The sequence below is a fragment of the Cebidichthys violaceus genome, unplaced genomic scaffold, assembly GCF_023349555.1.
Source record: "Cebidichthys violaceus isolate CVI_PGR_0920_01 unplaced genomic scaffold, fCebVio1.0.p SCAF_1, whole genome shotgun sequence".
NCBI lineage: Eukaryota > Metazoa > Chordata > Actinopteri > Perciformes > Stichaeidae > Cebidichthys > Cebidichthys violaceus.
Genome location: NW_027176262.1, coordinates 15,320,943 through 15,345,275, shown reverse-complemented (window position 1 = coordinate 15,345,275; position 24,333 = coordinate 15,320,943). Strand labels below are relative to the sequence as shown.

At 41.5% G+C, this 24,333-nt stretch overlaps 1 protein-coding gene across 3 annotated transcripts in view; it reads left to right on the top strand.

Moving 5' to 3' along the window:
- Positions 1-24,333, top strand: part of bcas3 (BCAS3 microtubule associated cell migration factor) — a 333,801-nt gene that overhangs the window by 86,357 nt on the left and 223,111 nt on the right. For 2 of the 3 annotated variants that reach the window (XM_068712390.1, XM_068712409.1), the window contains exons 16-20: positions 3,667-3,817; positions 12,166-12,210; positions 20,022-20,146; positions 21,975-22,140; positions 22,223-22,320. In XM_068712390.1, coding sequence (XP_068568491.1) covers positions 3,667-3,817; positions 12,166-12,210; positions 20,022-20,146; positions 21,975-22,140; positions 22,223-22,320 — 585 coding nt within the window. The remainder of the gene's footprint in view (positions 1-3,666; positions 3,818-12,165; positions 12,211-20,021; positions 20,147-21,974; positions 22,141-22,222; positions 22,321-24,333) is intronic. The other variant, XM_068712400.1, reaches the window with a different exon arrangement.

Here is a 24,333-nt window from a genome sequence, read left to right as displayed (position 1 = left end):
CGGATGCAAATTGGGTATTAAGAGAGGGGAGAGAAACATGAGATGGCGTGACACGGAGCGGCTGAGGAGAGAGAAAGAGCGCGAAGGACAGAGTGAGAGGCTTAATGCGAGAAGAGAATGCAAATACTGTTGAGACAGGGAGCGATGGGTGGATGGATGGATGGAGGAGAGCTGGATGGATGGTTGGATTAAGGGAGAAAGAGAGACGGGGGTCAGATGACAGTGTGACTTTTTGGCAGGGTCAGAGTTTTTCTCTGGATGACGGCGACGGAGCTAGATTTGCATTGATGGATCTTCTTTCCATGGGGATGTCATGTATCAGTGCTTGGGCACATCACGCCCCGGTCATTAATCAAATCATGGCCTCCGTCTAGAGTCTATCTTTCTGCCAGACGCTTCTCTCTCTCTCTCTCTCTCTTTCTCTCTCTCTCTCAGCCTTTTTCCTCTCTGGCTTCCTCTCACCTGTTTTGTGCATAGACTTTTTTTGTTTTGATTTGATACAATTAACACCCAGATATTCATTATATATATATATTATTGCAGCGATAGCTGAGGACAATGGAATGCAACAAGTCTCCACAGTTGCATTCCAACAGGTCATTAAAAGATGAAACCAAAGCTCCAACACGAGTGGTCGTGTTCGGTACAGATGGTAATGATGGTGCAGTGAAGATAACAGATGGCGATGAATATGGCAACAGCTCTTTAATATTCAGACTAGATTTTGTGCTCCATGTATTTCGGTGTCTCTTTGGCTCCAACCTGAATGAAATCAATAACATCTAAATTTAAATGTAAATTCTAAATTTGAAATCTCGTCTAAGAGTAAACCGATTTGCACACACCAATGCATGCACACTCTTTTTGTCAGTTTTATAAAGCACATGGTTCACATGGTTCTTTGTAAAATGATGGACACATGCACAGGCCTGATTGTCACTCCCACTGTCAGCCATATATGGTCGTAGACACGCCCTTCATCCATAATTTGCATATGTCTGCTCTACCACTCTCTCTATGAAAATAACAGCAAACAAGTGCATTTTCACAGGATGGCATTTAACAGCCATCCTTACCCACTGCTCTTACTCCTAAGTCCTACTAATCAAACAGGAAGTGACTATAACTCTCTCTTTATGTCATCTTAATCCTTTCCATCATTTGTCTGAACTGTACTCAATAATGATTGACATTATAGCACTGATGTCCATTTGATCTACAATAGAACTGAAAACGAAAAGGATCTAAACACAGGAACAATGAAACCATAGTTTCAAGTTGATAAGTCAAACTTCTGCGTGATAGAAGCTGAACCGCGTCTTGATCAATGCCCTCCGTACCTTTACTCAGTCCGTCAACAACTCCCCACCTACGCAAACATGCACGTCACACAGCGATGCTGTCTGTCTCTCAGCCATCCAAGCTGTCTGTCTCTCAGCTGTCTGTCCACGTATCGGCTTCTGCTGGTGCGTGATCTCCAACACGCTCCACATCAACTCGTCTTCTCTGTCTTCACTGGGGGGGGGGTTATGACGGTTTTGGACCCCTCGGTCTTGAGTGACAGCACGGTATGCCCGTTTGGTCAACAGTGATCACCCCCCCCCCCCCCCCCCCCCCCCATGTATCTGTCCAGCCACACCTGTTCTACAATCCACAGGCTTATTTTTAATGGTGGGGGGGTGACCGCTAATAATATAGTTGAGCAAAAGTGAAATGTCCATTTTGAATGAGGATGCTAAATTCATCGACACCCCCAATCCTCACCCTCCCCTTTTAGGTGAAGCACCATTATGGCTTTTCAGGCTGCTTCCTGTACAGATTTTTTCTCTCTCGTCCGTCCTCTCCCCCCCAACACAAAAGGTGGCCGCCCAGGCTCTGGGGGGGTGTAGCACTTTTGAAATGTGAAGGGCTTTCAGGAGCTGCCGTGGTACAGACCTCTGTTAGTCTTACCAAGAGGAGCAGAAGGAAATGAAGGACAGGTTTGTGTAATGGTCTCCTCTCCCCCCTCAGAAGGTCACGCGGCATTGTAGGCCAGCGGAGGTCTAAAAGACAGCCCTTTAGAGGACCACAAAGCGGAGGTTTGGCAGGACTAATGAAACTCAGAGCTCCACGTTAATGATCTAAAAGACTGGACCAAAACACTCAGCAGTCCCTTTCCGCTCGCATTCAGCCTCCTCTTGATCGCTCCTTCCAAATAATGACAAGGCACTCTCCTCCTCTACCTTTATTGTAACCTTTGATGTCCGCCTTGTTTTCTTTGTCTCCGTGTCCCCCTCCCTCCTTTTCATTCCTTTGTGTTGCGCGGCTGTCACTCATCTATTAAGGCAACAAATGGAACAAGGAAAACATTCAGTGAGCGTATTGTGGTGTACCCACAGGTTTGCTCTTTATTTCTTTTGAAAGCACTTGAACTTGGAATTTTCCTTGGGCTGCCCAGCAGGGTACACTTTTTTTGTTGTAGCTATTGTCACAGGATTACATGGACATGTTTGTTTGTTAATCCGCATTTCTCCTCCCCTATAGTGCAAGTTTCTATGTGACTGTTTACATATGACAGTTTCTTTTCCCATTGTATTATCATAGCGATATAATGCATTTAAAAGAAAAAAAACATTACACTGCTTCCACTACTTCCCCAGTAGAAAGTAGTTCCAGTGACACTAAATTGATTTTTGATAATTTCAGCCCCAACTGGCTGACTGTTGTTAAAACGTAGCAAAAAGCAAGCTATTCAATTTGTCATATATTCACCCAACATGCACACAACAGCATGTCCAGCTTCTGCTGCCAGAGATGATCTTGCCTGCCTTGCGAAGAAATCGTGTTGAAATGTGTTATCTCCAGCAGGACGGAGGCTGACTGAATGCGTTAAGTTAAATAGTGTCTCCTGACATTGCTGCTGAAGTTCATTAGGCCTTTAAAAAGCCCTTTGACATGCTCTGATTATGTTTGGCTGGAGCTGCATGGGATATGTGAGATGAGATGTGTGTGTGTGTGTGTGTGTGTGTGTGTGTGTGTGTGTTGAACCGGTGTGTAGGGCCTGTTGATTGGCCTTGATTAACAGACTGCCAGGCACTAGGAGCAGCTAGGGCATTTGTAATGCAGCATCTTGAGCTGGTTATTTCCAATCATTCCACAGGAGGCCTTGAACCTGTGTGTGTGTGTGTGTGTGTTTGTGTGTGTGTGTGTGTGTGTGTGTGTGTGTGTGTGTGTGTGTGTGTGTGTGTGTGTGTGTGTGTGTGTGTGTGAGAGAGAGAAAAATATAAGAACACAGTCTTGAAACAAGGCTTTTGTTCTTGGAAAGAAAGGTGTTTCCGTTTTCTAAACAAGGTCTTCTGGTTGTTTGCTGAATGCCTAGTCAGCAGTTTAGAGTGAGTGACCGATAAAGTGAGGTTTTATTTAATTCAAACTGAGCCACACAGAGAATTAACATGTGTAAAGCTGAAAAAGGAACCACTGAGCACTGCAAAAATGAAATATGTACCAGCATTCACAATTTAATTCCCTGTATTCTGCCAACATTTCCTGGAAGGCTCTTGATTGACATATTTGTCTGTTATGTTCCACTGCAAATCATTCAAAAGGAGATTTCTCTGACCTTGCTGTCCAGGGAACATCCAGTACTGAAAAGACTTTTAATAATCCTGCATTTCTGTGTGTTTCCAGCCAAGCTGAGCAGCCAGGATTCATACAACAACTTCACCAATAACAACATGGGGAACCCGCGGCTGTCCCCGCTGCCCAGCCTCACTGTGGTGCTGCCTCTGGCTCAGATCAAGCAGCCCATGACCCTGGGCACCATCACCAAACGCTCCGGGTAGGTAGCACATCACACACACACACACACACACACACACACACGTCTCAGCTTTTGTTCTCCACAGGAAGTCCAGTTCCAACGAATACTTCACACCCAAAACGATCGTTTATATATTAATAACCCTGAATTCTTTAAGAGAACTTTGCTTCTTTCTCATGTCTCCACGGTGAGCAGAGAATCAAAACACAAAGAAGATTCTTAATGAATTGCAGCAAAACTTTATGAGAACATCTGTTTGCAAATTCAATATGAAATGATCCCCTCACAGAAACCCTGACTCAGTGGGACATGTCACTGCACTGATTTCCTCTGTAGTGTTAGTCACTCATCAGACTCTTCACTTCAACCCCCTTATTGAGCATTTATTTCTTTATACACTTAAGGCATTGTTATAATAGACCACAATGTAGCTGTAAGCAGAGATAAGGATTGTTGCGTATTGTGTTATTTATTGTGTTTGTCAATGATTCTAACAGTTAATGAATCATGACAACACAGTATAAGCATGTTATATTGACTATCACTCATCTTTTTTATACACCAGTCTCAATTTAATTTTTATAAAAATTGTGACTATATATTTATAGAAACACATATATACATAAAACAATTAGCATGTTTGTATATCTACTTATATCTGAATGTACTTATATCTGCTTAAAACTACATAATATTGTATACTACGCAATCATATATAGTGTATTAACTGCCTACAAATGATAGATATAAAGTGTTTCCTTATTTCTGCTGTATGAAAATACAAGGGAAAGAAGAGATTTATCCAAATAGAAAAGGAGTGACATTTTTCCTCATGTTATCTCTAAATCTTACTTTCTCTGACAGTACTATTAAAAGTAACTTTTATATATATATATATATATATATATATATATATATATATATATATATATATATATATATATATATATATATATATATATATAAAATGATGAATTAGACTCATCTTTTGCCATTGTGGTCATTTTCAAGAAGAACTCCCTTTTGTAAAATAATCCAGGTACAATGCACCACAGAGTCTTCAACTTAAAGCCTAAACATGTGTAAAAGGGTTATTGGCAACCTCACAAACTACTATATTTACAGTTTGGCCACTGCTGAGGAAAATTCAAATCACACTGTATTACATCCTTAACTTCAGTCTGTGATTCGCTGTCTTTTTCCATTAATCACATTGTAAAAACACTGTATTGTGTCAACAGTAGCCCCGTCGAGGCCAAAGCTTTTCCTCTCACATCCAGCTGATGCTCATGGACTTCTTTTGTCTCAGGCCACCACTTTTTTGCATAGGGTAATGAAGCAGAACTCACATGCGGACTTGGTCTGTGGGCTGTTTGGAAAGCAGATAAAACACATCATGCATATCAAGAATAGAAATAAAACCCTAAAATCATATTCAAGTCATATCAAATGCAGTGTGCCCCTGCTAGCTTCCAGTATTGAAAGTAATGAAAGTAAGAGAGCTCTGCTTTCATGCACCTCTGTCCTCCGTCTTTTTCTTTTTTTTCTTTTTCACCTGGATCTTCGCCATGCATTGAAATTTTGTAGTTTTAAGACCATCGGCAACTTCAGGCCTTTGCTAAGTGCATTTACATACAGTACAGGTGGCTCCACAAATATGGGGATATTTTAATATTTTCATTTAAATGTCATTTTCATGTCCTGTTTGAATGGTAAATGGCATAATGATTCCAACAGACGGCGAGGGATTTATTCCCCGTGATATTTGATAAGTGAGCTTTGAAGGTAAAAATAGAGACCTGATCCTTCGGTCAACGTGGACATCAGGCCATTTTCCAAATCATTAAGGTGACTTGCAGAGTTCATTTGGTTTATGAGATGTATTTTTGCTTATGGGCTACTGCGGTGTCGTGCTTTGGTGTATTTATTGTGACCGCTGGATACTGGTGGTTTGCATTTGGTTTAGCAGCTGTATTGTTTAACGTCATACAGTCGGTGGATGGTTTTTATTTAAAGGTAAATATGTCCTAATTCACCTTCAATGAGACGCTTCAGGTTGCTTCTGTTCAATTATAATTATCAGTTATGTTCATTAAAAATGGGTTGTTTTTTTAAATATTTTTTTAAAATCTGAAAACTGGGGTGTTTGTTTTTGCAGTGGTGGTTTATATACTAACATTTTTATTTTATATTTGTTGACTATGCTTTTTATATATATTTTTTTAATTTTAAGTACTAATGTACAATGATTTTATAATATTGACTATCACTGCTGTGTAGTTTCATTATACGGCCTCCATCTTTGGTGGTGAGCAGTAATAAGTAAGTGCCTATTTAATATTTGTCTATTTAATTATTACTGTGAAATAAGGGGCAGGGTATTGTTTCCTTTGTTGTTTACTTGTTTACAGGGTACTTTTTGATACTAGTGACAATATGACATAAAAACTATTTGATACCACAGCAATATATTTTGTAATACATTCATATTAAGATACGTATATTAACAAAACCCATTACCTAAATAAAATGTCTTCTGAATCAGATTTATTTTTCTTAAATCAGGAACTATCTGATCAAATATTATTATCCAGGCATTTGATGTTGACGTTCATTACTTGAAAGAGTCCAATACTCTATGCTACACAGATATTTTAGTCGGTGGAAGTTATTAGTTAGTAATATAGTTGACAGCCTTTTACTTCTTGTGCTTTGTGGGCTTTATTTTAGGGCTTTTATCGCCTTTATTAGTGCAGCTGCAGAATGACAGGAAGAGAGCGAGGGGCAGCAAAGGGCCGTGGGCCGGAATCGATCGCTCTACAGGGTGAGCTAGAGGTCGCCCCCAAAAATAAATATAATAAATATCAGCAGCTGTTTGCCAGAGGATTCTCTCTACAGGCCTCTGCTAGACTGCTATTTGCAGTTCAGAACAGTGAATGTAAAAGCTTTCATGACTTACTATAGGTGATAATCCTTGATATTAACCTTGAAGAAGAACACGTCATAATCTGTTTAGGATCTTTAGTTCAGCTTCAGGTGGTGGTGAAAATTAAGATACTTTCTTTGCTGGATGTATTCTAATTGTCTTTACTGCCAGTAAGCAGCAAATTGTTCATCTCTCAATACGCTCTGGATCACAGCCTTAAATCAGTGATGGTAGACTAAATATCAGAAACATCTCTCAGGATAACACAGTACTCCTTAACTGTAACACAGAATGACTATGGAGAAAAATAATGAACACAATAAGAAGTGAACATTGTTCAGTATCTTCCATGAAGGCAGCATTTATTTTAGGGCAGACATATATGATCAAATTAGTTTAAACAACATGTATCTGATCATTTGCCAAGTCAGTATTTTTTCTAGAAACAGCCGGTCACTACAGTTTTAACAAACGTTACTCAAATGGGAGGAAATAGTGCATGTGTTGGGGAATCTTCTTAACAGAGGGTTAACCCACATTAGGTGCTCTACTGAATATGTGTGGCAGCAGGATGGTTTATATGAGACTGAGTAAAATAATCTGCAGTGCGTGTGTTGATGGTGATAAAGGTGCAAGTCACCCAGTTCAACACTGTGGCTCATTGTTTTTAATCATTTTTTGACAATAAGCTGTCAGAGCTACGTTACCAAGGAGCCCACACTGTCACTAACTGCACTCACCGAATAAATATGATCTAGTATTTGGAAAAAAAATAAGCAATTTCAGAGAAATGCTGACAATAGGCTTATCCAGGATGGCAAACTGATTGAGCAGTGAAAACAGACGTTTTAGAAACGTATATCTCCTTCCAACCTCACTGGGTAATGAGTTTCACTTTTAACCACGACTAGCTCCAAATCCACTCAACCAGCCTGAAAATGAAGGAACTCTGAAACGATTGCATTAACCCTATGGAGCAGAAGTTAGATTCTGTGACTATGTCACATTTATCGCCCATTATACCTGGTGAAACACCTCAAACAGCTATGGCGGCTCTGTATTAGCAGGCCTGGTATGGGCCAGGGGAGGCGTCAGTATTAATGCATCAGGACATGCAGCTGTGTGGTCGGCTCCTGTGTGCACACGGCTGCACCAATACACCAAACACACACACACACACACACACACACACACACACACACACACACACTGAGTGAAGCAACAGGTTTGGCCCCTAGAGTGGGGGGTGATATCATATGCTTTCACGCTATACTTGCACAGGAGTACCCAGGCACCATCTGTCTGTCTGTGCAGCCAGCCCCCTCTCTTTTTGCGTGTGTGTGTGTGTGTGTGTGTGTGTGTGTGTGTGTGGTAGAGAGATGGAAAGGGAGAGGAGCGTCCGGCAGCTGTATTTACACCTGTATGGGCAGATCCCTGTTGGCAGGACGGCAGAGGAACACACCAGCTGCTTAACCTACATTCCCTACCAGGCTATCTTTGTGTGCACTGTGCCGTGTGACACACACACACACACACACACACACACACGCACACACACACACACACACACACACACACACACACACACACACACACACACACACACACACAGACACAGATAGCCACGTTGATGAGGCTTTTACCCCCCTTTGTGTGACCAGGCTCACTGGGAGGATACCGTCATAGACCCCAGCATGCCTACAGACCATAATTGTGCAAAATGCTGCCATTTTATTTTCGGTTGCCTCACATTTTTAACTTCAAAGAAAACCTCAACAAGTTCATGCAGAGCCCCCTCCTCTTTGAATTTAGATTTTGGTGTTCTCCCCGTCGAAGGGAGGCAGAGGCGGATGTGGCTCTGCACCCGCCTGATAACCCCCACCCCCCCTCCGGACGAGGCCAGGCCAGGGAGTGGAGGAACACAGCCAAGCTTCTGCTAGTCCTCAAATCTTCTCCTGAGAGTCTCCTGAACAAGGAGAGGAGTGTCGGCTCTGACTCAGCCTCTGACTTCCCCTCAGCCAAGTCCGGTAGAAGGTTGGCCCCCGATGAATTAAATCCCAAAGAACAAAAAGACATTTGCTCAAAAAATCAAAAGATTCTCTCCCAGTGAAATGTCACCGTCAGACCTTAATCTGTGAAAAAGATTAAGAGAATTATTCAAACAGTCAGCACCAAGGACAGTCTACTTGTCCCTACAGTCACCGGACTAGTATGAGGATTTAACTTGTCAAAATGCCTGAGAGTGATATATTTGGGATTTGTAGGAAGACAAACTATTGCACACTTATCCCATCTACACACAGTCTGACTTTAATACAGACAAATGAAAATCCAAATGGAAAGACTGTCACACACTAAACACAACACCACCCTTTGAGCAAATCCTGCTCATGACGGAGTGCAGGCGAGGTAATGACAAAGACAACAGCAAGCGAACGGATGAGACCCTGTGACCTGCTGCAGATGTGCCCTCAGATTACTGTAATACGTATGTATGTGTGAGCCAGCCCAGTGCTGGAGCCATTGTCTTACAGAGCCTCACTGAGGCCGCAGATAGAAAGGAGCTTTAAGAATGCAATGCCCAACGTCACATGGCAGCAAGACTAAACCATTTGCACAAATCACCTCACTTCCCTCCCGTTTTAATGGCCCAGGCGGAGCTGCTATTAGGGCCAACGGGTTAAGAGATGAATGTGTGAACGATTATTCTCTGGGAGTGGGGTCGTCGCCCTCACAGGTTGATTACGCCCCCCCCCCCCCCCCCCCCCCCCACCCCTCCCCACCCTCTCTTTCCTCTTGCTCTGCCTCTTCTCAGTAACACACCCACTCACCGTTTCACAACCCTTTTACTCCACTGGCCCATGTTTAACTCATGTTTCCAAACATGCCACTGACCTGTGTGAGATTCTTCTCCATCAAACCTGCAGGATCAGGCGGTGCGTCACATAACTGGGCAGCCTTTTTCTACTCCGTGGTAAAAACAAACAGCTCAACATGGTGGACAATTTTCTGACCTTATTCTTTTGTTTCATTCTAAGCAGTGTGCAATTTGACATTCAGATTTTACACTAAAGCTTAAATTATTTCGATAAAATAACCCATATATGTGGTTTGCAGCAATTATTCCAGCCTGGTCCTCTAAAAATGACATTCCCTTCCAACTAAATGGCATTGTCGATTACTTTTTGAGGTTAACGTTTTTTTTTCTGGACCAAATTTGTTTTTGATTTATCACAAATACGTTTCTAATCAAAGTCCAGAAGTCTGCCTATAGCGAGGCAGTTGTCGTTGACGGGTGGGTCAAACGAACACAGGACTTGCTGTTCGTGTCCTGTGTGAAACCAAGTCAGTGTTGACTTTAATTTCCATCCGTAGCTGGAGATTGACTCGCTTTTGGAGCCTGCCTCAAGTGGCCATTAGAAGAACTGCACTTCCGCCTTGGCTTTGATTTTCAGCACAGGTTGCCACTTGGACTCACCTTGACCTAATCTAACTAAGTAACTTGGACCGTTCCAAAGCTGACCTGAGGTTGGGTTGTCTGCACAAGCTGCTTGAGATGAGACAATAGTTTCCAACTAACAGCCTGGGTTCGGGTTCGGGTTAAAAACCTTTTTTTAGAGCCTCATAGAACAAAGTGTTTTACTGTGGGAAAGTAGCATTTGTGTTCAGAAAGGTGACATTTTTTGTAGCACTGCATGTTTTTATGTTACTGTTGTGATACTCTGTCTACAGTCGTTCTACTGTAAAATGCTAATTTGCTGAATGCTAATTCAAATTTTAACATTTCTATTACTCTTATGCAACTATTCATTTGTATGTATGTGTCCAGAGTGCTCCTTGCTTTAAAGGAGGAATGTGAAATAGCGGGTGACTTTTTAAGATGAGTCTTAAATGAAGGCCTCCATGAGCCACAATGCTCCCGGTATTGTTTTGGACTGGATATTTAGTTTTTCTCCAACTACTGCCATTAATTCCCATCACTCCGTTAGCCAACAACATGAAATTCCACCAACAATAAGTCCCAAGGAAGTAGGAAGGAGAAATTGAAAGTGGCATCTTGTTAACCCCAAAGCCTACTTGGCCTTTGCTACCCTCATGGAGAGCTCACCCCATTCGTCCATCACTCTCCCATTGGAGTCCATCCATTTACCCAGCTGGAGACCCAGAGCAGGGGCTCAGTGCGTTCGATAGGCTCAGCGGAGGGTGGACGGTAGAGACCGTCCATCCCCCTCTGCACCTCTTTGATAAGTGGCAGATTACCAGGGGCCTCCATTACACCAACCAGCATGTTCATTTCTCAACTTGCGCTCCAGGAGTAAGACATTCCAAGGCAAATTGTTGCTCCCGGTCTCCCAGAGGAACATTTTTCTACACATCCATGTACCAAGACTAATTGAAGACTGTGTGCTATCGTTAGGAGGGCCCGGGCGGATGCGGCGAAAGCGATAAAATAAAGAAGTGCTGCAGAGTGCTTTGGTTGGCCGGAGATTCTGTTTTTCATGACTAGGGGAGGTTGGCTGGCGGGGACAGAGTTCAGTCTCATCGGACCTTTATTGCTGTAGGGAAAAGGCTTATTTACTGTAAACTGTTTACGGAGCTCTGTCACTATCTCTGGACATGCAGAATAAACACAGGAACACACTCCCACTCCTAATGTCTTGTAAACATTAGAAACACGCACAGACTGACAGATAGACAGAAATATACCGTGAAAAAGACACTCTAGATGACTCCTGCACACACACACACACACACACACACACACACACACACACACACACACACACACACACACAGGCACACACTGTGTACTTGTTAACATAATCACAGTGAACACACATTGGCCCACACACACATTCAAAAGACAATGCATGGCCATAAATACACACTCTTACTAAAAAAAGAAGTTGCATGCAAACACACAACTTCTTGTCCTAACAATGCTGTTAGTTTTATTGGTGTCCCCAGTTGTTATGGAAATTGGATAAACTCCTCATACTTAAACTTTCTCAATCTCAACAATCAGAACTGTTTCCCATCGTTTTCCTGTATCATATTTACACGGTTGGATTCAGACCTACGTGTTTCTGCACATGTACCCAATCCCTTTAAAGTTAAGGGAGAAAGAAAAAAAATCACGACAGATGTCCGAAGAAAGAAAAGAAACAAAGTCTGTGGACATGCTGCATCTGCCAAATATATGGTATCACACTTTACAGAGCAGCTTGAGCAGATGAATCATCAAGTCATCCCGCAGGTTTTCAAATCCATCTTAGCGCACCGACATTCTGTTTCCTGCCTCATATGTGTTGTGCACTTAAACAGACACGTCAAAAAGTATGTAATGTGAAAAGTGTGTTTGCTCAAGTGTGCTAGTTTAATAATGGTTTTTCCGTCTATCTCTGTACCCCCACCCCCTTCACCCTCCCCCCTCATGAAGACCCTACCTCTTTGGGGCGGGATGTTTTGCCATTAAAACTCCATGGTGAGTTTTGCTCTTCCCCTTCTTGTCTCCCTCGGCAGCATGCAACTGTATACCCCGCCACAGCACACCGCCTCCTTTACCTCTCATTTGTCTCCTGGTATATTTTCAACACATTCTGCAGTCTGTACAGTCACTCCTCAAGTCGGAAAAATCCCAAAGAGGGGTGTTTGTTATTTTCTCATCTTTTATGCCTTTTCTTCTTTTTTTTTTTTTGCAAACCCTACAATTTTGTTTCTGTGTGTTGAACTTTTGTAGTAGGGTGATTCAACATGTTGTGTTAAAGCCACTATGGTACTAAAGCGAACAAATAATTTATGGGTTCACATTTTAACACCTGGTCTTTTAAGAAATACATAAAAAGTTATGCTTTAGCTCTGTATTTGAGGTGGTAGTGCAGGGGACATGTTGTAGGACTTTAGGGAAATGCCATAGCACTTCTTGTCTGGTTGCCATGTGGTGTCTGTCTGTTTTTCTCTCTGTTTAGACCCTCTGTGATGTAGTTCCAAAAATAACGCCATTGTGTAAAACACCACGCAAAGAAACCTTTCTCCGTTGTGTGTGTATTTGCACGCAGTAATTGTTTCTTGGCATATTCTGGTAATGTTGTTAACTGTTCATTTAACTAAATCATTTCATTTAAAGCTTCACTAATCATTTTTGTATTTTAGTAACGATGGGTCAAATCACTATGTATGATGTGAAAGAGGTCGCTCAGAGTGTTTATTATACGGCCCACTGTCGGCTCTCATCCAACTGGTTTCCAGCCACAGACGGCAACTGTGTTCAGCAAAAAAGCACAGATTACCTCTAATGAAAACCCTTGTGTTCTGAGGATCAACAAATTACTTTCTTATTTAGACTAAGCCTTACCTTTACAGGCTAGCCCGCTTTCAGACCTCGGTGTCACTGCCCACATCTCCAACTTTTTTCAATGATGGCCATAAAACGACCGAGCCAATCAGAGCTTGGGAGGCAGGACTAAGAATGGAGAAGTCACATGAACTCAAAAATGGCTAAATAAAAGTTATTTCCACAAGGAACTTTTAACTGTTGTGAAACAGTCTCAATTGAATAAGGATATCTTTATGTGGCTACATAAGTAAAACAAGACCATCAGTGAGAAGTTTGTATTATTCTAGTTATACTTAATACTTGTCATTGGGGCCACCGGGTCGGATTCCAGCGAAATCGGACAAAATCCTGCAGGTTCACCAGAAACCCCTTCAGCTCAGACCCCAGCGGGGCTTCCGGCAGCGACCGGTCCTCTGAGGGGAGACCAAGATCTGGCTTCCCCTCCTCTTCCGGCCAGGAGAACGATTTCATAATAATTTAAGGCTGATAATCAGGAAATTGCTACTTTCACCCTTACATTTTGAGTTCAACTTCATCTTTTAATGCTCTTCACTGAGTTTGAAATGTTAGAGGGCACAGCATCTTCCCAGTCAAGGATCTTTGTCTTGCAGGGGGCTGAGGCCAAGTCTCTTTTCAACGCTGTCTCATGAAATCAGATGCTTACAAGCTTTTAAAAGAAGCCCCATTATGATAGAGTCACTTATGGGGAGATGATTGAGTGGCTCAGTGAAGTGAACTTTTCCCTTCCCGGCTCCCTGCTCTCCACCTCCTCCCTGTTGACTCCATTCACTTTAGAAAATGAATAGCATGTGCTGCCTTCCCCAAGTCTTGGGTTTCGTCTTTTGTTGTGGGCAGTCACTCATACTTTTTAATTGAAGCTTTTTTTTTTCTTTCTGTCTTCATCCACCTCCCGCTTAATCCAGGCCCTTAGTGATTTCAGAGCGTATATTTTTCAAAGGTACACATCATTAGTGTCGGAATCTTGACCCTCGCAATAACCGCCTTCCGCTTAAAATTTCAGCTTGTTAGACCTATATTGTTTCTCTAATAGTGCATGTCTTGGGACATGAGCAATGACAGTCCATTCACCAATATCTGCTTACCCCGAGTTCAGCCCTCTTTTTTTTCCGTTTCCAGGGTACCGTGGACTGAATCATGCCTTCTCAAATTTCCATTTCATGTTCTAAGCATGTATTTTAAACAACTGATTCTGTGGTGTGAGACTCCAACCTTCTGACCAAATACATGGATTTTCATTAATGTATTTAGTATTATTTGCACATTCTTTAATGAACGTACGTGTCTAGTATGGCACATGTAGAGTATAGGGAACAGGTAAAAGAAAATAGTTCTGGTTTCCACGGTGATGGCCACTCTCCAATGTTCACTGAGTCTCCCCAGTGGTTGTCATTAGTGCTGTGTGTTCGACACAGCCCCAAGGCTGCCTCTTTTCCAAGAGCTGTTGTAAAATAATAAATGTGACGTTGAAGGATGTGTCCTCCACATGACTGCCCTCTCTCTCTTCCTCGCTCTGTCTTTCTTTCCCTTCCTGGTTGCAGTCTTAATGCCGGCTCCTTTTCTGATTTGAATTCACCATATTGCCCAGAATCAGTACAACGGCAGCCGAACAGCTCTTTTATCACCGGACGGTCGGCTCAAGTGAGCTCTATCATATTTGTTGACTGCGAGGGCCCTGGAAATAAATGGAAGCTGCCACCGGACTTCCATCCCCCCTCGGAGGCGCCTTGTGTTAGCCCCGGGCGTAGTAATGCGAAGGGACTTTGATGGTTGATGTCGCAGATTGAATTATGCCCTTGAGGAAAAGCTATTAGCTCAGTCAAGAGTCCTCATTTGTTAAATTAAAAGTGGAAATGACATGAGTAGTCTTCAGTGGATTAAAGTTGCAAAGAAAATGGATTCTTCTCCCTCCTAAAGGGCAATCGTACAAAACAAAATGTTGTGGAGGGAGAACAAAACAAAAAAAAAAAATTCCGTTTGTTTAGTGACCTCCTCCCCCAAAATCCCCTTTTAGTATATTTATGTTTTACAATTTATTCATATTGGGTTACTTTTTTCGTAACTTGGTGCCACCCCCTCCCCCCCCCCCCCCCCCCCCCCCCACACACACACACACACACACACACACACACACACACACACACACACACACACACACACTATCATTGGTCCATTCCAAAAACTGTTTGCTCTCCTACATATGGAGAGCAGCATTAGGCCCCTTCCTGCCGGCGCTGTGCCTCTCTTTCGTACGGGCAGAAACCTCAACACTTTTAAGCCCCTTCAAGTGAGATCAAGAGGAAAAAGATGATTTAAAACACAGATGAATAAACTTAAGTGGTCACTGAACCCAGAGGAGACGATAACCGAGCTGTGGTCTTGGGTCCTGTTGGCAGGCTCGGCACTGGCTGAGGCCTCTTCAAAGACGCCCAAATCCAACTCACCAGCCACGAGACCCCAGTGGGGAGCCAGTACTATAGCTCGCTATCACAGACGTCCAAGTATACGTATTGGTGTGTGTGTGATTATATACGTGTATGTACTTTGTTATACGTAGAGGTGTGTGAGGTCAGGCTACTCTAACGGCTCCAAATAATAATCTGTGCTGTAGCACTCAAATCATTTATGCTGATTTGTCATTATTCCCTCTAGAATACTATTTCAGATTTAAACAATGTTTTCACTTGATTTATTATTCAACTTCCATTTACGTCCAAAGTCAACATGACTATGAGGAGGTTAGAATATCTTCCAGTACACGGTGTAAGTCGCTCTGCGGTATATTTGTCAGCCTCAAGCTCTCACCCTCGAAAACCAACACGATCCTGCCCTGAAATAGGATTTGTGTTTCCTGGGTCATTGAAACCAGTGAACCAAAGGGCCTTTGAGGGTTTAACATATTTTCCACCAATGGGAGAGATGGAACACCGGTGTTTTTTGGCAATTAAACACCTCACCAAAGAAGAACTTTAACTTTGCAGGACCACAAGTCGGGAATACTGTTCCTTCTCTTGAGCAGAGAGCAAAAGTTATATGGTGTCACACATCCCTTGTTTCCCCTATTTCCAAACCCTAATTTACCTTTCTTCCAGCAAATTTTCACTTGAATGGATTACAATTCTTGGAAGTTTATACATATCTTTAATGTTTTATGTCTTTGTTCATTTCTTTCCCATTGTATTTTCCTTTTAATTTGCCTTACCCTAGTCCAGGATTGTTGAGATTGAAAGGCCGAAAAGAGGGGATGTTTTTAGGAAAACAAACTCCCTCATAGCTAGCAGATAGTTAACTGGACCTCTTTGTTAAATGCTTTGTCTTCTGAATACACTGACAAACGAATAGGCCCGGGGAAGAGAAGACAAGGGCACTCTGGAGTTAGCCAAAGCAATATCCTGAATGTGACTTTATCTCCCCCTCCATCTTCCTCTCACAGACTGGGCTTACTGTGGATATTTGGTTATTCAGCCTTCTCCCCTTGACCCAGCACTAATAAATACAAGCTACGAAACTTGTATGGAGGCCTTTCTTATGACTACCTTCTCCGCTTCCTATTTCCTGATCCCTCTTTCACATGGTGTTGGCCAAACAAAGACATCAACATCTCCTTGCATCCAGGGAGTAATTTATGAGGTGCTGACAGTCTGAAGGGAGGCAACAGAAAGAGAGTTTTACCAGCAGAAGCTAAGTTAGTTGAACTATTGGACACAACTACCGCTACCCTTAAAAGCAATACTGTTACTACAGTCTTTCCTACATTTTGTTATATTGTTTTATTTAGTTTTACCCTCAGCTTTCTTGGATTTTTTTGTCCAGTGGCAGCCGACTTCAGCAGGCTGCTCACCTTTCACAATGGGAAGGTTATTCGCTCAATGTCACAGCATTGTATACATGCTAACCTGCGCCTCCTATGGGATAGGATAAAGAAGGATGGATAACCAACACATATGTAAATCATTTCAATAACCAGCTTTTCTAATTACAATATTCAGCTGCAAAGATGAAACCTAACCTATCTGCTTCTTTCTCCTTGTAAGACAAATCATAGTCTTTCATATCTATCCATTCTGTAAACCACTGATGCTGTTTAAGAGCCTATATATATATAGGCTCTTAAACAGCATCAGTGCATATAGCATATATATATATATATATATATATATATATATATATATATATATATATATATATATATATATATATATATATATATATATGCTAGCTATAGAGCAGTACTAACACTCATTACCTCTCCAAAGATGTGAATGTTTTTCAATTAAACGATGCAATTTTACATCATTTTGAAAGCTGTGAACTTTTCCATATTCTCCAAATCCAAAAAGTAGATTCAGAAAACATTTTGTTTCAAACAAAAAACAAAAAACTGTGACTAACAGTTCACTAATAATTGTTCAAAAGGAGCATGACTTGATCATACTACTAATAATAGCCTATAGCCTAGACCCTGAGTTCCCACATCCAGACCTCCAGGCACCCCTTCCTGCCCATTTTCTAGTTCTTTAGATTCTCTAGCACACCTGAACCAGCAGGTTCTGTTGAATGCACTGATTCAACAGTAAGGGCTGTTGAGGTGCATCAGGTGTGTTCACAACATTACACAAGGAATATGTTGCTTATTACTATCCTTGTGTAATTAATTTCTTTCCGCTGCTCGGGGACAGTAAGTGACGATGACAGCAGTGCGAACGGTAGATGGGCTACCACGAAAAGACTCGCATTTTACGGGTTCACTGTGTTTAGCAAATTAACATTCATAATAAAGGCATCATATTTTAACAACTTCTTGTTCTGATTAATTTCTTCTTATCGTCAATATTACGTATGCTAGTTGTGCCGGACATTGTGCTGGACATTATTATCTTAATAGTATAGTGTACAGGAAACAAATCCTATCACTTAGTGTTGTTAGTTCTCATTCCCTGTGCCATCCTGCGTGTCGGCTCTTCCAGATGCTGTCTGCGTAATCTTTTTTATTCATACGGCTTAGACACGGCGCAAAAATGCATAGGTGTTATTATAAGCCGTATAAATTCTCAGAAAACCCTGAACAAAATGGAAAAAGTGCAGCTCTGCATCAATTTTATTTCTTTTTTAGTGAGTGTAGACAGCGGTGAGTGTGTTTCTTCCACAACCAGTGTGGTTACAAAGGTCAAGATTAAGCATCCCTCTGGGAGTGTGTGACACCATCGTGAGTCTTCAAGCCCTTAGCCCACATAATGCCTGATCTACTATGACCATGTTTTACTGTCCAGGTTGGTTATAAGTCCGGACAATAATACCAGACCTGGCTACTGTTCTCTGATCATTACCATATGGGGAGCACTATTGCAGCTGAAAACCCTTTCTGTGTCCGTTTCCTCTCAAGCAGTCCTGACATGCTGAATAATCCCATGACTCCCAATAAATTCTGTCCCGTGGCCAGCACAAAGCAATGCTGCCAAGGGAGGCACCTTGGACACTGCTGTTGTGAGGTGCATGTCCCATTAAGTGATAAATATAGCATGTAATTCTTTAAAGTATCATTTAGATCTTGTGTATCTAGTAGGACTTAAATGTGTATTAGTCCCTATGGAGGAATGTTATTGGAGTATACACAATTTACAAGTTCCTCAAAACAGTGAAGTAAAAATGGAGTTATACCTACTGTATATTAACCTTTAGAAAAGAATAATAATAACCCTTGTCCTAATACTATCATGCAACACCAATCATTCACCCCTATCACACCAACTGGTAGGTGGATTTTAAGAGTACACTGAAAATATGCACTATTACCGATCACATGACATCGTTCACCAGTGATGATGAACCGGCAGTGAACAAAGCTGAGGGAATATTGTGACTAGTTTGGCTGGCCAACCTGTGCTCATTGTAACAATGGAAGCCAAACGTTGTGTTTCTTTTTGGTTGCAAACTGTCAGTTTGTTGTCTTTAAACACACCGAGTTACATTTTAGAGTATAGTTCCAGTTTAAGTGCACGTTAACAATAGCACAGTAACGAAACAGTACCAAGCCACATCAGTGTGGTGTTACAACGTAGCAGGTTAGAGATAAAATACAAACCAGGAAGCTCAGTCTGAAGGTTTATTTAACACAATATTCATCATTTTAAGCCTGTACAGTACAACACCGTAACATTACAGTAGCAATGTTACAGTGTCTCTTACATCTCATTGCCAACAACAATGTAGCACAATGCTACACGGTACATGCTACAGTCCACCTGGATACTGCTCTTGTACATATTGTTGCTGGCAAATAAATACATCTGATCTCTTTATCATATTTGCAACATGCTGCCCTGTAAGTTTAGCCAGGACCAACTTTTCTGCCACACTGGGCTTTTATGGGACCTTCTGCAGAGGCATTCCCACTGCACCAATACTGTCTACTTTACAGATAGTGGACGTATTACTGTCGACCAAATAAAGTGCAGCGTCGAAGCCAAACCAAGCAATTGGCTTTCTCCGAACAGGATGGCAGCCCGAATGGCCATGCTCTGAGTGAAAAGGCCTATTGTCTTCTTCTACTTGGACAGCCTGTCTCAATACTGTCCTTTTCAGAGAGGAAGTTACCTAGAAAGAGGGGAAATAATTTTGAATATTTCATATTTGTGTCGGAACTAAATTAATTTTCTCATTTTCTGCTACTAAGGTGAATGTTTTATTTATTTTTATTTTTTTTCAATTTCCCTTGCCCCTTGCATGCAAAGCACTTTAAAGTTTATGTTTATTGTTCAGAGATGTCGCTGTGTAGTTACCATTTATCCTGCTTCCAATGTTTTACATTTCTTGTGTTATACTGTTGAAAATCATCACTTCTTCTGAAGCAGATTCTGGTTATCATTCATAGAACAGACAGAAAATACTCTGCATTATGGTATTTAACTTGTGTCAATGTTGTTCTCTTTTCCCTCCTGAAGCAAAGCTAAGCCGCCGCCTCAGATCTCCCCTAGCAAGTCCAGTGGAGGAGAGTTCTGTGTGGCTGCCATCTTTGCCTCGTCTCGCTCCTGGTTCATCACCAACCCTAACATGAAGAGAGAGAAAGGTTAGACCATGGCCTTGGATACTTTTTGTATTTTTCTACAGTCAATGGCAACAACATTTTGAAATTCGTAGCTATTTCTTTATTATTATTTTTTGTACGTTGGGCCAGAATGAGTGTACCATGTCAGATTCAGCAAAGATGCCTAACTTGAGATATCTGACTAAATGACGGGTTAAACATGATCAAGATGAGCATTGAGAATTGTAAATTACAATAATTAACGCCCCGATAATACCATATTAGGCTATGCATCCTGCCCCACATGTCCTCATTGGAAGTCCTGCTATCAGAGATTCATTAGGAAGGAAAGTCTGAACATTTTAACAGCATCAGCAACTGACCTGCAAAGGCCAAGATATGTGGGGAAATAAGGAGTGCTCTTACTGCCGTGTCACCTGAGGGTCGTACTGCCACTGAATTATAGAAGAAACGGTTCCATGTGAAACACGTTTACAGCAAGGCCATCGATGACTGCAACTTGAGAGGGTCAAATAATTGAAGTCGTTTTGCAGTTTGAGATGTTCATATTGATATTGTAGTGTTATACAATAGCGTCAAAAGTGAATTATAATTCAAGTTAATATTGTCGTCAACATAATTAGGAAGTGCAATTTATTTTAGTTTTAACCCTTGTAATGTCCTCCTGATTGCCATACACCTCAGTCCAACCCATTACCACACATTTTTCCCCTCGTTTTGGAATTTAGGGCCAATAGACCTTGTTTACATAAAAGTGTACCCTGTTTTTGAGGGAAAATAAAATTAAACAATTTTTAAAACTTAATATTATTTTGACTATTTGACTTATCACAGAGTGGTATATTGTAAAGTTTAGTGAGGATGCTGTTTTTGAATTATTTAAATTTTTCTAATGACGGCACATAATCACACCTGTTGTCCTCTGGGGTCAAAAATGACCCCATCTGGTTTGACTGTTTATAAAGCATAAAGTATAAATTATCACCCGCCTCTTCAGTCAACTTTATTCCAATTCATTACTGACATATAAAACATGTCAACATTAATTTCTTAAACATTTAACCCTCCGGTTACCTTCAAATATACTAACTAAGCAATTTGAACCTCCAGAACATTATTATAATTAAAATTGCAACCCAAGTTTATGTGTCAGGTACTTTGTTTTTTGTTGACTACCCAAACAGCCCTTTAAATAAAACAACCCCCCCACCACCCAACCCCTTATACATCCAGAATACCTGTTATGCGAGTGACTATGGAGAAATATGCAGATCACAATAAAATCTCATTGATTGACCTAAAATTGGAAAGCGATATTTTGTGGGTGTTTTAATGGCTTTACATATCACTTTACATATCAACATGTTGAGTTTATGTTTACCCAGTTGTCCCCATTAAATTAGTAAAAGTCATTAAATATGAAGCCAAAACAATGATGTCTCATTTATGTAGAGACGTTACACATTGAATGGGGTCAAATTAACCCCAGGATATTACAAGGGTTGGATGTGACCTGTGCACATGACTCCAGGTTAGCCGACTCGTAAATTGTGTTGGTACCTGAGAAAATTGGCGAGTGCGGCAAGTTCTCCTAAATTACTTGTACAAGCCACTTAAGAACGAATCTGTTGTACGAGTGGTTCTTCCATGAGGCTCAATATCCTGGCAAAGTCCAAACACATCTTCCCAAAAGTGAATACCAAATTTCGTAGGGATACAACATCTTGACAAATGCTTAACTGTCTGCATTTTCTCCCTCATTATTAGTAATGCATGTTTTAATAATCACTTTAAGTAGCGGCTGAAGCAGTATTTTTCATCATTGTCTTGTTTTACATCCCATTCACAGATCAGGCCAGGCAGTCTGTTGTCGACTCGCTGTACATCATCAGTTGCTATGGTAACTTGGTGGAGCATGTCCTGGAGCCACGGCCAATTAGCACTGCTCAAAAGATTAGTGATGACACACCTTTGGAGCTCAGCACCTGTCCAAGGGCCTGCTGGACTCTCGCCAGGTAACACTTTGTCGACCACTCTATCCTTGAAGAAGTGCCTCTTATACAGTCGGTGTCATAGTTGATTTGTCTTTTGGACCAGGACTCCACAATGGAATGAGCTGCAGCCCCCCTTCAACTCCAACCACCCCTTGGTGTTGGCCTCAGACCTGGTGCAGTACTATCAGTATCTTCTGGCTGGTAAGCGGCAAACAAATCGTTCTTCACGTGTTCATTGGTTTACACAAACAAGCCCATTCCATATCATGTTGTGTTCAAGTAGAATGCAAAGTAACATTTCAGGGATTTATATGTTAATGTATAAATACATAATAAGTCAGTGGAAGCAATAGAGGCCAATACAAATCAATACAGACTCTCTTTAGGCAGCTCAAATGGATGTTTCAGTTGTCAGCTCATTGGGGTTTTGATAAAGAAGGAAACATTATGATCAGTTCAGAATTGATTTTGATTAGTTTCCATACCATATGACAATGCTGGTAAAACAACGACTCTAAGCTGCATATGTACTCTTCTGTGACAGAAATATGGTCAGGATAGAAGAAATATACAGGCTCAGGGCAGTTTTACAAATTCAAACCCACTGTGTGCTGAGCTTAAAAATGTGTGGTAATGATAAAAATGACAGCAGTGTCGCAGACAGCAGTGTACACTGCTTGCCTGGGAACCAGACAAATCTGTGACTTCATGTTTTATTTGGCAGTTGTGTCTGGTCCCCCTTTTGGGCCTGAGATATGACGAACCAATCACAAGCGTTTATCTACTGTGGGGGGGTGTTTGAGACAATGATGATGCAACACTGATATTTAAAATCAGCTGAGTTATGTTTTAACCGATATCAAGTAGCCTGACATCGCCAGACCAAATCACAAATACTCCATGCCAGAGCATTTTCTGTTGATCCGTGCTAGGTTACATGTTTCTTTGCTCTAGTTGATTAAAGGTCTAACCAATTGCGTCCAGAGGCATCTTGGCCTATACGTGCATTGATAGCGCCCCTTGAGATTACAAACAAACTGAGAGGTCCGGCGATGTCAAGCTAGTATACTGCTACTCTGAAAGTCAGAATGAAAGCACACAGTCTACCTCAGTTTTCTCCGGGGTTGTCAAATGTATCTTCAAGCAAAAATGTAATCAAAATGATTTGAAAGATACGATCATCAAAAAATAAATTCCACATTTAGTGGCTTTAAGAGGCCTTGACTATTTAACAAAGTATGGACAGTGTAGAAAGAAAAGTTTACATTTTAGATAAATCAACCATTTCAGCAAAATATTCTTTCAGTTTTTGATTTTCTTTGGCTTTTTCTTTTGTGCTCAATTCTGCGCTCATTTGACTGGTAATGCCAAAATGTATTATTATCAGTAATATTATTTGCAAAAAAATGTATTTGCTTCAAAAGGGTCAAATACACCAGTGGCATCAATGCCATTTCTGTACTGCATGTACCATGTGGTTTATAACACGTACCCATCAAAATATCTCTAACATATAGTTGTGTGTATGTTTTGGTTGCACAGGCTAACGGAGCCATGTTCTTTACTGTATGCACCATTAGTCAAGGGGGTGACCCCTATTCCCTGCTGATTTTCCATGTTGACTGTGTTGAAAGCCAGTTGTCAGCCTCTTATTGGTGCCACATGCTGAGAAGAGACTTCTCCAGTCAGCAGCCATAACATGTCCTTTCTCAAAAACTTTGGTAAAAGATACTTCCACCATTTCTACCATTTCATATCTTCTGAGCCCTGTCAGAAGTCATTCCTGTTCTTCTGTTTGGGGCTTCACCTTGAATCCTTCATTTACCGGCCACACTACATGCCGGCTTCAGGGCATGCTAGCACAACGCTTTAAGATGCCGCACTCAGACCAATTAGCTGACACCCTAAACTCTCTCTAATTCAATAACAAGTACAGAGCAGTGAGCACTTTAGGTTGCCCTCTGAAAGGCCAATTCGCAAAAGCGCAGAGTGCACACGGATGGCCACACACGGAATCAATCCACCCCCTGGAACAGGCTGGCGTTTTGAGCTCACTCCATAATTATAAACACACAAAATCTGTAATTAGCTCATGCGGCTGCTCCAGGGCAAGTGGTAGCTGTGTTTACCCTAATCTCTCTACTCGTCTCCGTTGACTTCTGCAGTGCTCCAGGTCTAACTGGTAGGATATTTTCGCAAATTAGTGCTAATGGT